Below are 14246 nucleotides of genomic sequence, written 5' to 3' on the forward strand. Positions count from 1 at the left end.
CTTACGCTGGCCCTAGCATTGTATACAATCACCTTAGCTTTGTAGTAGCATGTTGTATTGTGTAATCAGTAAAGTAGATTTTGGTCAGTATTTTCTTCCATTGTATTGTTTCCTCATCTGGTTTGCCACCACAAGAGTTGTGGGGTTTTCTTCTTGTTCTTGCATTTAAAACTTAGTTGTATGCCAAGAAGGTGTTTTTTTTCCCTTTAATTATAATAAAGTGTGTTCATATTGACAGTTAGTTCTTTCCTGCTGACCACAGACACTACAGTTATTGCAACGAGGATGGGATTTTCATTTTCGAACCAAATGGCCTACTTGGAGGAAATTCTTCAGTCCTTAGCGGATACTCTACAGCAGATTCAGGCTGCGCTCATGCATTCTAACTCGCCAGTGTTGCAAGAGGTAGCTCATAGAGTTGGTTCCATCGCAGGTGGTAAATTGAACACTCTGCACATGGCTCCACCAACATTTCCAGCTTTCGGTAGGTCTGTCGAACCATGGTCAAATTATTTTGAATGGCTGGAACAACATTTACTAGCATGTGGAATCCACAATGAAAATCAAAGTCGGGCAATTTTTTTTTTTTTATTTATTTATTTATTTTTTTTTTTTTATAGCAACAGTCACTCCATAGGTGTATTGTTTAATTCAACAATTGAATCTGGAGCAGTCCCCTTGCAATCTCTCATTTGCTCATATTAAGGGCTGCCTTTTTGAGTACTTTGGTGCAGAAATACTGCACTTCCGCCCGTCAGACTTTCTTTTCTTGTCGTAAGCCACCTGGTCAGACTTATCGGGAATGGATTACGACGCTCCAGGGTCTCTCCCATGATTGTAAAATCTGATGCACCAACATCGCCTGCAAGCAGTCTTATGCCTCTTTGTTCATTTGTGATACGGTGGTGTTTCACGCAACAGACGAGGGTCTTCAGGCTGATATTCTGAAGTTACAGGACCCATCCCTCAACACCTGTCTGCCGATCGTTCATGCTTTTGAACAGTTTCACTGGCTACAACCACCGCATCTTGATCCAGCTGCTTTCGCAGCTCGCCAGTTGCCTAGCACTGAGTGGGAGTCTCATCGCTCCATTGGTCCATCTTGTGACAGGAAGTCTTTCACGCGGCTTCCATCCTGTCCAGACTGTTTTTGGACTCACCAACAGTCGGAGTGACCCCACCCGCGAGCAAGATGAACAGCTTGCAGCCGAGCAGGCCATAACACCGTGGTGTGTCAGGTTTTGCAGAAACATTGCATAGATGCCATGCTTCCTATAGATGCACAGGCTCGTCATGAATCGACAACTCAGGACCTGGAAGCCTCGCATTCCATTGACAGCCAAGTATTCTCCATCATTCCCCAGTCGGGTGCCTATTTTCTCCTTACCTTGGAGGTGGCACATATTCCAGTGGTCTTCCAAATTGAAACAACATCATCTGTTTCTATTGTGGATGGTGCCACATACCAATGCTTGGGCTCGCCAGCTTTATTGCCGTGCACTCACACCTTGTGCAGTCTCAGTAATCACTCTATATCAGTCGACAGCATTTTTTCCACACAAATCTCTTATAACAGTCATTCCTTCACTGCTCAGTTTTTGGTGGTCGGATCCCCCGGTGCTCTAACCTTCTGGGTGTGGACATTTTTGGTCACCTGGGTTTATCAGTGCATGGTGCAGTACAAGCAGTGCTGATTCCCTCATCGGATACTCTCCTCACCCCACTGCTCAGCAAATACGAAACATTGTTCTCATCCTCCACATCAGGGGTGAAGGGTTTCACCAAGCACATTCAGCTTCTTCCCTATGCCGTTCCTAGTTTTTTTTTTTTTAAGGCCTACTCGGTCCCCTTTGCTCTCTGAGACAGGCTCCAGGTCGAACTTTGCCGCTTACAAGACAAAGGCATCATTTCTTATGTCACGCATGGTCTCTGGGCAATGCTTATCGTGATACTCGAGAAGCCAAATGGTGCTTTACACATCTGTGGCGATTTTAAGGTCATGGTCAATTCTCAGTCTGTCATCAATGCATATCCTGTCCCATCAGTAGATGACATACTCACACGTTTTGTGGGCTCATTCGTTTTCATCAAAATTGATTTGTGCAATGCTTATTTGCAGGTGCTGTTGGACGAGGAATCATAGCAGATCCTAGTCATCAATGCCCCGTGTTGCCTGTTCTGTACAACTGCCTCCCGTTTGGCACTGCCAGCACCCCTGCCATTTTCCAACATTATTTGGAATGCCTCACAAGCCAGGTGCCCGGTGCGGCCAATTATCTGGACAATGTCATCATCAGTGGCTTGTCCGCGGTGGACCTTGCAGACAAGATGGATCAGCTGTTTTAGATTTTTTCCGAGTCTTACCTGCGTTGCCAGAAGGAAAAGTGTGACTTTTTTGCGTGAGAGGTCAGTTATCTCGGGTTCACAATTGATGCCCCCGGCCTCCATGCCTCTAAGGAGTATGTCGAGGTGATTCAAAACCTGCCTCCTTCCACCAACATGAAGCAACTGTAATCTGTCCTCAGTCAAATCAGCTACTATCAGCATTTATACCCCATGCTGCTGAGATTTCGGTGGCCTTGATCAGGTTATTGCGCAAGGGTGCTCGTCAGGTTTGAGACAATGCGTGTGAGCAGGCTTTCACATGTGTCACATCAACTCCCTCCCGCCCTCCTTGTCTGGCCGCTTGTGATCCTTCCCTGCCCCTCATCGCCACCACCGATGCCTCGGACTATGGCCTGGGTGCAGTCCTCTCGCATGTGGTCGACAGCGTTGAGAGGCCAGTGGTTTTCGCATCCAAAAAATTGACCGCGCTCAAACCAAATACAGTCAAATAGAAAATGAAGCTTTGGTGCTGGTTTTTGCCCTGATGAAATTCTACAGTTTCATGTATGGTCGTCATTTCACTCTGCAGACCGACCACAAACCTTTCGTTTCTTTGTTTCACCTGAGTGTTGCAGTGCCCACCTGTACAGTGTGCTGCCTCCAGCATTGGGAGCTCTTCCTGGCAACATTTGACTCTGATATTGTTTATCACACCTCTGACGCCATGCAAACACCAATCTTCTGTCCCGGCTGCTTGTCGGGGTGGGCCATGAGTTTGATGCCTCCCCTGTCATTTGTTTCCATGTGGAACCGGACTTGGACACAGCTCGTGACGCACTTCCACTGGATGCCGATGCAGTCCGGCGGGCCACCACTCGGGATCAGACACTGCAAGCTCTTTGCCACTAAATCGCTACGGGTTGGCCAACTAGCTGTCATAACGCCTGCAATGCATATTGATTTCAATGTTCCCTGGGTGGTCATACTGCATGCGTTGCATCCCCGTGTCCTCAACCTCCTCCACGCTGGCCATTGGGGCATTGTCCTTACCAAACAGCTGGCCTTTCGACACACTCATTGGCGCAGTTTGGATAAAGACATTGCCTCCCTTGTGTCCACATGCACCCTGTGCCAAACACATCAGGCAGCACCCCTGCACCAGTATTTTTCGTGGCCGGATGCAGCTACTCCATGGGAACATCTCCATTTGGATTTCGCAGGGCCGTTTAATCATTCCCAGTGGCTCATACTGATTGACTCTGGCTCAGGATACCCTTATGTCTCCCACATGATGAACACCACTTCTGCTGAGACTATCAAAATTCTCCAGTGCCTTTTTGCCGTCAAGTGTCTCCCCAAACGACTTTTACGGACAATGGTCCACAATTTTCTTCAGCTGAGTTTAAGCAATTCTGTACTGCCAATGGAATTTCCCTAGTCCAGACCTCCCCTTTTAACCCTGCGACAAATGGCTAGACAGAACATTTTGTACGGATGTTCAAGACCCAGCTCAATAAGCTGCTGAGCCGTTACCCGCTGCAGGAAGCTGTGCTTCTTTTTTTGGCTACATATCGTGCCACCCCCCATGCCAGTGAAAGTCCAGCGGAGATACTTCACAGTCAACCATTCCACTCTCCCTTATATGTCCTGGTTCCCGAGGCTTCTCACCCTCCCACCCCCACACCAGCGCACTCCTTTCACATCGGGCAGGAGGTCTAGGTGTGGATCTTCTCTCAACCAAGAGCACACTGGGCACCTGTGGTCATCACCAAGCTCTGTGGCTGGGCAATGACATCTCTCCAGTGGGCCAACGGTTCTGCCACCCGACGGCACCTCAATCAGCTCCGCCCCTGTCTTGTGGACCATGATGCCCCGGGGGAGCTGCCAGTGCCTATCACCAACCACCCTGCGGCTGAACCGCTGCTTCTGCCTCTGCCTCATCTACTGTCTCCGCCGCCAGCTGTCCTTGCTGCGTCGCCGCCTCCTGCTTCTGCCGGCCACGAATCCATGGATGTCGACCAGGACACCCCTACTTCTCTGGATATTTGTGGTGCTGTGCATTTTTTTTCCCCCAGGGGGAGAAATATTGTAGCAGCCCCTTATTTAGAGGGCCCGCACAACCAACAAGATGGGTTGCCAACCTCCTTGCTGGAGCGCAGACAGAAACATCGCCAGTGGATATAAACAAACAGACTTTCCAAATAAACACAAAACTACTTCACCAGACAACATGTGACACTATTCCACCAATCAGAACTCATATGACTCATGTAGCACTCTGCTGACCCAGCTTTATAAGCATGCTCGGACAGTCAGAATGGCAGTGTTTATGTACCACTATGAACAGTTCCGGCCACTTGCCATAGCATTGTATTAGCACGTTGTATTGTGTAATTAGTAGAGTGGATTTTGGTCAGTATTTTCTTCCATTGTCTTGTTTCCTTATACGGTTTGCCACCACGAGAGCTGTGGGGTTTTCTTATTGTCCTTGCATTTAAAACTTAGTTGTATGCCAAGAAGGCATTTTTTTTCTTCTCTTTAATTATAATAAAGTGTCTTCAAATTGACTGTTAGTTCTTTCCTCCCAACCACGGGACACTACATAAATGCTTCTATTGTTCGTTAACTATCTCCACAATTCATAGTTCTCATTTAGATATTATTCAGAAATACAAGTATCTCAGTAATCCCATCCTTCAATACTAGAAGCTGTCACAAATGTTTCTTATTGTGGCTATAGGTTGTCAGCATATGCCATCTCTATCACTTTGTGCAGTACATGATTTGTTCCCAAAGCACTACGTTATTTCAAGAAACTGAATTCCTCTTAGTATGAAATGAAGGAAAAGGATTGTAGGGGACCTCAGCCAGAATAAAGTGCTACCAATTGCTCTCAGCCATCTATACATAAACAAATCCAGTTTTCAAATCTACAACTATAATTTAAACACTAATAATATCTTCTAAGTGCCAACATCAAAAAGAGTCTTGTACATACTATTACTTTGGATTAAGCTGCTCTCCTTTGTAGTTATGACTGCACTTACAAGGGTGTTTCAAATGGAAACCTAAAATATGCAATAATATTCCTAATAGTTGTGCTACTGATTTGGCAGTTAGCAGGAGTTGAGTTTTGAGATATGATCAAGAGTTGACAGCATGTTGTTGAATCACAGAAAAGATGGCAACAGCATTGTTGACTTGCACCAAGTTGGAGCAGCAATCGTTGATATATTTTTTGAGTAGTGAAGTTATTAAAAATCTGCGGAAATGCATCACAGGATAAGAGCATGGTAAGGTGATTTGTGTCTTCCTGCAACAAGTGATGCAGAAGTTTAAAACAAGCTAAATTTCTGTGGAAGGCACTCAAAGTCTGGGCCAGAAATGCTATGTAGCAATAAATGAAAACACTGTTGCAGTGAAAGAGCTGTTGCAAGTCTTTTGTTGCAATAAGATTATCTCATAAGAGCCCATTAAGCCATAGCAACAACGCAGGCCATGAAGTTTGAATGCTTTGAATGCCTACTTCAGTCATTAGACCTTGCCCTCAGTAACTTTCAAGTGCTCGGATGGCTCAGAGATCACTAGGAGGAGCATTTCAGAAGCAATGAACAGGAGTAAATGGCAGTGCGTACGCAATCAAAAGAATTCTTTTCATGATGCATCCACGTACATCTGAAGTAGTAATACGCAACATGGAGAACAACATTAAAAATTATGTATTTGTAATTTTTCTGTATTAGTCCTACCTCACCTCATTTGTGCAATAATAAATAATTAAAGTTTTCATCTGGATCACCTTTGTGCAATCTGACCTTAATTCTTGCTTATCACTTCAGTTCCAATTCAATGTGACAGGAATTGCAACCATGACATTTGAGTACACTGGGGAATAGTGCCTGGCTGTAAGCAACGGAGACAAATAACAAACACCGAATCTCAGCTTCCAGAACTAGCTGGCCTATATTTGAAGGTTAGAGGGAAATAATGCAAGAGTCTATGCAGGCTGCAATATGAAGGACTTGCAATTGAGGATAATAAGTCAAGATAAACACTAAACATGCTAGAAAAATTACCCATAAATGCTTCATGATACCCTCTACAATAAGAGAGTTATTCATAATAACATACTTGTTCTGTTCCTCCTTGCCGACAAACTGAATATTGTTGTGGTGATAGTCTTTGTGCCCATTCTTTATCTGTGAGAGATTTAGCATCATTTTTGGAAGCAGTCTGACCTATGAACAAAACAGAAATTATGTTATAATCTTATATTGTGAGCTTCACACTATCTTATTTGCCAACATAAAAGAAGACCAAGTCAAGCATCTGAAACTTCCTGGGAGATTAAAACTGTGTGACAGACTGGAACTTGAATCTTGGACTTCTGCCTTTTGCAGGAACTGCTCAATGCCAGAACTATTCAAGCATGACTCATGACCCACCCTCACAGCTTTAGTTCTGGCAGTACATCTAACTTCCAAACTTCGCCGAAGTTTTCCTACATACCTTGCAGGACTAGCACCCCTAGAAGAAAGGGTACTGAATAGACATGGCTTAGCCACAACTTTGGGCATTGTTTCCACAATGAAACTCCAGGCAGATTAAAACTGTGTGCCACACCAGGACAAACCTGGGAATTTTGCCTTTCATGGGCATGTGCTCTACGGACTGAGCTACCTAGGTATGATTCACAGGCTGCCCTCAAAGCTTTACTTCTGCCAGTATCTCCTACCTTCCAAATTCCACAGAAGTTCTCTCACATACCTCGCCGAACTAGCACCCCTGGAAGAAGGGATATTGTGGAGACATAGCTTAGCCATAGGCTGAGGGATTATTTCCAAAATGAATTTTCACTCTGCAGTGGAGTGTGTGCTGATTTGAAGCTTTGTGGCAGATTAAAACTGTGTCCTGGATCAGGACTAAAACCTGAGGCCTTAGCCTATTGTGGGCAAATGCTCTACCAACTTAGTTGTCAAAGCAAGACTCACACCTGTCCCTCACAGTTTTACCTCAACATAAGTACAAGTTTATTACATTGCACTGCAAAAAAGGTTTCTGATCACTAAAAAAGTTGATGACTGAACTTTAACATTTTCACCTAAGGATGGCTTATGATTTTCTTTTCACAGTGTGAAAAATTTTAATTTATTGTAAATTTCCAAAGCAATGTTCTGAGGAGTTTGGATATAGAGTTTTAATCTGTGAAATTATACTTGTTCCTAGTATTATACACACGTTGAAAATGGTTTCCTATACATAATTCTGGATTGTTATGTACAAACAGTCTGCAAGCAAATACAGGGTGTTTCAAAAATGACCGGTATATTTGAAACGGCAATAAAAACTAAACGAGCAGCGATCGAAATACACCGTTTGTTGCAATATGCTTGGGACAACAGTACATTTTCAGGCGGACAAACTTTCGCAATTACAGTAGTTACAATTTTCAACAACAGATGGCGCTGCAAGTGATGTGAAAGATATAGAAGACAACGCAGTCTGTGGGTGCGCCATTCTGTACGTCGTCTTTCTGCTGTAAGCGTGTGCTGTTCACAACGTGCAAGTCTGCTGTAGACAACACGGTTTATTCCTTAGAGCAGAGGATTTTTCTGATGTTGGAATTCCACCACCTAGAACACAGTGTTGTTGCAACAAGACGAAGTTTTCAACGGAGGTTTAATGTAACCAAAGGACCGAAAAGCGATACAATAAAGGATCTGTTTGAAAAATTTCAACGGACTGGGAACGTGACGGGTGAACGTGCTGGAAAGGTAGGGCGACCGCGTACGGCAACCACAGAGGGCAACGCGCAGCTAGTGCAGCAGGTGATCCAACAGCGGCCTCGGGTTTCCGTTCGCCGTGTTGCAGCTGCAGTCCAAATGACGCCAACGTCCACGTATCGTCTCATGTGCCAGAGTTTACACCTCTATCCATACAAAATTCAAACGCGGCAACCCCTCAGCGCCGCTACCATTGCTGCACGAGAGACATTCGCTAACGATATAGTGCACAGGATTGATGATGGCGATATGCATGTGGGCAGCATTTGGTTTACTGACGAAGCTTATTTTTACCTGGATGGCTTCATCAATAAACAGAACTGGCGCATATGGGGAACCGAAAAGACCCATGTTGCAGTCCCATCGTCCCTGCATCCTCAAAAAGTACTGGTCTGGGCCGCCATTTCTTCCAAAGGAATCATTGGCCCATTTTTCAGATCCGAAACGATTACTGCATCACACTATCTGGACATTCTTCGTGAATTTGTGGCGGTACAAACTGCCTTAGTCGACACTGCGAACACCTCGTGGTTTATGCAAGATGGTGCCCGGCCACATCGCACGGCCGACGTCTTTAATTTCCTGAATGAATATTTCAATGATCGTGTGATTGCTTTGGGCTATCTGAAACATACAGGAGGCGGCGTGGATTGGCCTCCCTATTCGCCAGACATGAACCCCTGTGACTTCTTTCTGTAGGGACACTTGAAAGACCAGGTGTACCGCCAGAATCCAGAAACAATTGAACAGCTGAAGCAGTACATCTCATCTGCATGTGAAGCCATTCCGCCAGACACGTTGTCAAAGGTTTCGGGTAATTTCATTCAGAGACTACGCCATATTATTGCTACGCATGGTGGATATGTGGAAAATATCGTACTATAGAGTTTCCCAGACCGCAGCGCCATTTGTTGTTGAAAATTGTAACTACTGTAATTTCGAAAGTTTGTCTGCCTGAAAATGTACTGTTGTCCCAAGCATATTGCAACAAACGGTGTATTTCTATCACTGCTCGTTTAGTTTTTATTGCCGTTTCAAATATACCGGTCATTTTTGAAACACCCTGTATATACAGAATAGTTAAAATATTTAGTTCCTTAAAGAGGTCAGCATGAATCCCCATGTTTAATATTACACACATTTATAGTAATAGTTTTTTGTAGTAATAATATCCTACTTGCATTTGTCCAAAAGCTTACTCAGTACCTTACAACAGATTCAAAGTAGCTCTGATAAACAATTTTTCTAGTTATAGTGCGCATCCAGATGTTCTGCTGAGTTCTTGTTTTCATTTTATGCACAATATTTTGAAGAGCAAGCTGTCTTCTTCAGGTGCTCCATGTCTTGCTGTTAGCAGATTGGTTTGAGTCTAGGCAGCGAGTATGTGTAACTGCAAAGCTCACAACATCTGAAGTGGAGAGCTGGGTTGGTCATCAAAAAATTGTGCACAAAGTGGAAACAACAGTTTGGTAGAACACCTGGAAGCACTCCATTAACCAATTGCACTGAGAAAACATGAGATATCACAATTTTTCTACTGTACAATATTAGCTGTGTAAGACTGTACTAGCATTGTGAATGCAGGACTGTTTAAATTATTTGCCAAGAAGCTAATGCTAGAAGAGCACAATAAATTATTTTCTAGAAATATCCCCATGAATTTCATAAATTTGCTTCCCTAAGTTCCTGACTTGTATGGGTAATTTGAAATTTATTTGATTTTGATTGTTTACTTTTAAACTGTATTAGTTCCGTCTTTGTATTGTTTAATTTTAATCCATTTATATCAAACCAGTGTTCTAAGCTGTTTAGGGTGTCAGTGATCCCTTGGGATTTTGTTCTTTGTCTCACTTTCAGTGAATACAGATGTGTTGTCTGCACATAAAACTGAGTGGGATATTACGTTTAGAGGTAATAAAACAGGATTAGGCCTAAAATGAAACATTATGGGACTGCCTGGGAAACAATTTTCCAATCTAAGGAATAACTTCCTGTATCTGAAGCTACAACTACCCTATACTTTCTATTAGATATGGTTTGAACCACCACAAAGCACTACCATTTATTCCATTTCTTTCTAATTTGTGGAGCCATAGATAGCCTTCATAAGGTCATAAAAAATTCCTGTAATTTTTTGAAACTTGTCCTAAGATAAGCAAATTTTCTCAACAAAGTTGTTGATAGCGCATATGTATGCTTGCCTTTCTGGAAGTCAAGCTGATTTAATTTGATGATAAATTTTGCTATGAAATTTTGTATCTGTGTTGCAACAATGGTTTCAGATACTTCTGAGAAGATTGGGTGTTCTTTTAATACTTATTGGACCGAGCGAGGTGGCGCAGTGGTTAGCACACTGGACTCGCATTCGGGAGGACGACGGTTCAATCCCGTCTCCGGCCATCCTGATTTAGGTTTTCCGTGATTTCCCTAAATCGTTTCAGGCAAATGCCGGGATGGTTCCTTTGAAAGGGCACGGCCGATTTCCTTCCCACTCCTTCCCTAACCCGAGCTTGCGCTCCGTCTCTAATGACCTCGTTGTCGACGGGACGTTAAACACTAACCACCACCACCAATACTTATTGGCTAATAGTTTCATATCTTCCTTTGAGCCTTTCTCAAATAATGGTTTAACTACTCTGTACCTTAAAGCACCTGGAAAGTATATTTCTTCAAATGAGTCATTAATTATTACAGACAGGGGTCCTGACATTATATTAGAAACGGTTTCCATTACCCAGGCGAGTACTTCCTCCCATCCAGTCAGATCTTCATTTTTTAAGGATAATATTAATTTTTCTATATCATTAGCAGTAATTCTTTCAAATCTAGTAGGAACTTCCCTGTTATTCTGATTGAAAACCAAAGATTGGACATTATCTAGATTACCATTTAACATCAACATCAGATTTTGATGCATTTACAAAAAATTCATTGAAATATTCTGATCACTTTACAATGGCTTTGTCAACTAACTTAATTTTTGGAGATTAGTGAACTGCTGGTTATGACACCAAGTTCAAATTTTATTACTGTATGGTTCAAAATGATTTTTTGTGCCATTTTTCTGTCAACTTTACCAGCCAACTAAATATGGTTTTATACTATTTTACATAGTTTATAAAATCTATTTTTTGTTTTTCAGTTCATTGTGTAACTGTCTTCTTCTTACACTCGTCACTTTCATACCAGCAGTTATCCATTTTAATTTGCTTGTCTTTTTCAATCACAGACTGAAGGGCAGATTTTTTTTTTTTTTTTTTTTTTTTTTTTTTTTTTTTTTTTTTTTTTTTTTTTTTTTTTTTTTTTTTTGTTAAAAACAAGCAAAAAGCTTTCAAGAAACCTGTCATAATTTTTAGAACTTGTAATACAATGACCCACTCATCTGTTTACTTCTTTAAGTCTACAATAGAGCAAGTTTAAATTTTCCTTATAGAAGTATCACTTGAAGCATACTTTCCTAACATCTTGTTCATTTATTTTTGGTAGCTCTAAAAACAATACAGTATTATCAAAAAAGCCTACAGCAATGCAGAATTTTTTCATACCATCAAATGTATAATTTGTCCAAATGTTACCTTCGCAGGTCACTCTTTCTTGAATTCTGTGAAATTTCAAATGAACCACATGGTTCCAGAGCCCTTAAAGTCTCAAACATCTATGATGTGTACATGCGCACTGAAACAATGAATGAAAATTTGTACCAAGGCCAGGATTCAAATGCAGGTCTGCTGCTCTCTAGGCAAATGCCCTAACCACTTTGTCACTCTAGCTCACATTCCTCCTCAATCCAAATTCCCATCTATGCCTCAGTCCATCTGGTACTCCCCAGACTCGAACAGCATGGCAGAGGCTCTGCAGCTATATTGGCACAGCACCTCAGCATTGAAAGAAATGGGGGATCCTGCCTGAAACCCAGGCATGGGTACCTAAATGAAATGAAACTGTATGATTCCAGAGCCCTTTAGAGCCCTTTTCAAGACTCAAAAATCTGTGATGTATGTATGCAGACTGAAGCAACTGGAGTATTATTATTATTATTATTATTATTATCTTTCCTTTCTCAGACCTTAGGTCTGGTTCGGAATGAAAGTGACGCGGACCTTGATCAAGCGTCACTTCCTTTTAACTGTACGGTATATGTTACATTGCATTTAGGAACTTTCGGGTAATTGAACATGTATCAATAATTACGGATTTCTGAAGTTGTATGTATAAGTTTGGATGTAGCTGTATTGCATTGATGTACTGGTGGATATTGCGTGGTACGACTCCTGTAGTTGAAAGTATAATTGGTATAATGTCAACTTTATCCTGATGCCACATGTCCTTGACTTCCTCAGCCAGTTGGATGTATTTTTCAATTTTTTCTCCTGTTTTCTTCTGTATATTTGCTGTATTGGGTATGGATATTTCAATTAGTTGTGTTAATTTGTTCTTTTTATTGGTGAGTATGATGTCAGGTTTGTTATGTGGCGTTGTTTTATCTGTTATAATGGTTCTGTTCCAGTATAATTTGTATTCATCATTCTCCAGTACATTTTGTGGTGTATACTTGTATGTAGGAACGTGTTGTTTTAAAAGTTTATGTTGTAAGGCAAGCTGTTGATGTATTATTTTTGCGACGTTGTCATGTCTTCTGGGGTATTCTGTATTTGCTAGTATTGTACATCTGCTTGTGATGTGATCTACTGTTTCTATTTGTTGTTTGCAAAGTCTGCATTTATCTGTTGTGGTATTGGGATCTTTAATAATATGCTTGCTGTAATATCTGGTATTTATTGTTTGATCCTGTATTGCAATCATGAATCCTTCTGTCTCACTGTATATATTGCCTCTTCTTAGCCATGTGTTGGATGCGTCTTGATCGATGTGTGGCTGTGTTAGATGATACGGGTGCTTGCCATGTAGTGTTTTCTTTTTCCAATTTACTTTCTTTGTATCTGTTGATGTTATGTGATCTAAAGGGTTGTAGAGGTGGTTATGAAATTGTAGTGGTGTAGCCAATGTATTTATGTGGGTGATTGCTTTGTGTATTTTGCTAGTTTCTGCTCGTTCTAGAAAGAATTTTCTTAAATTGTCTACCTGTCCATAATGTAGGTTTTTTATGTCGATAAATCCCCTTCCTCCTTCCTTTCTGCTTAATGTGAATCTTTCTGTTGCTGAATGTATGTGATGTATTCTATATTTGTGGCATTGTGATCGTGTAAGTGTATTGAGTGCTTCTAGGTCTGTGTTACTCCATTTCACTACTCCAAATGAGTAGGTCAATATTGGTATAGCATAGGTATTTATAGCTTTTGTCTTGTTTCTTGCTGTCAATTCTGTTTTCAGTATTTTTGTTAGTCTTTGTCTATATTTTTCTTTTAGCTCTTCCTTAATATTTCTATCATCTATTCCTATTTTTTGTCTGTATCCTAGATATTTATAGGCATCTGTTTTTTCCATCGCTTCTATGCAGTCGCTGTGGTTATCCAATATGTAATCTTCTTGTTTAGTGTGTTTTCCCTTGACTATGCTATTTTTCTTACATTTGTCTGTTCCAAAAGCCATATTTATATCATTGCTAAATACTTCTGTTATCTTTAGTAATTGGTTGAGTTGTTGATTTGTTGCTGCCAGTAGTTTTAGATCATCCATGTATAGCAAATGTGTGATTTTGTGTGGGTATGTTCCAGTAATATTGTAACCATAATTTGTATTATTTAGCATGTTGGATAGTGGGTTCAGAGCAAGGCAGAACCAGAAAGGACTTAATGGGTCTCCTTGGTATATTCCACGCTTAATCTGTATTGGCTGTGATGTGATATTATTTGAATTTGTTTGGATATTAAGTGTGGTTTTCCAATTTTTCATTACTATGTTTAGGAACTGTATCAATTTAGGATCTACTTTGTATATTTCCAATATTTGTAGTAACCATGAGTGGGGTACACTATCAAAAGCTTTTTGGTAATCGATGTACGCGTAGTGTAGCGACCTTTTGTTTAGTTTTAGCTTGATATGTCACCTCTGCATCTATTATCAGTTGCTCTTTACATCCTCGTGCTCCTTTGCAACAGCCTTTTTGTTCTTCATTTATAATTTTGTTCTGTGTTGTATGTGTCACTAGTTTCTGTTTAATGACTGAAGTTAATATTT

General features: G+C 41.4%; 1 protein-coding gene across 1 annotated transcript in view; it reads right to left on the minus strand.

Moving 5' to 3' along the window:
• Window positions 1-14246, minus strand: part of LOC124616450 (peptide methionine sulfoxide reductase MsrB-like) — a 92546-nt gene that overhangs the window by 35033 nt on the left and 43267 nt on the right. The window contains exon 2 of the mRNA XM_047144762.1: window positions 6457-6563. Coding sequence (XP_047000718.1) covers window positions 6457-6563 — 107 coding nt within the window. The remainder of the gene's footprint in view (window positions 1-6456; window positions 6564-14246) is intronic.

Source organism: Schistocerca americana, chromosome 1 (genome assembly GCF_021461395.2).
Source record: "Schistocerca americana isolate TAMUIC-IGC-003095 chromosome 1, iqSchAmer2.1, whole genome shotgun sequence".
NCBI lineage: Eukaryota > Metazoa > Arthropoda > Insecta > Orthoptera > Acrididae > Schistocerca > Schistocerca americana.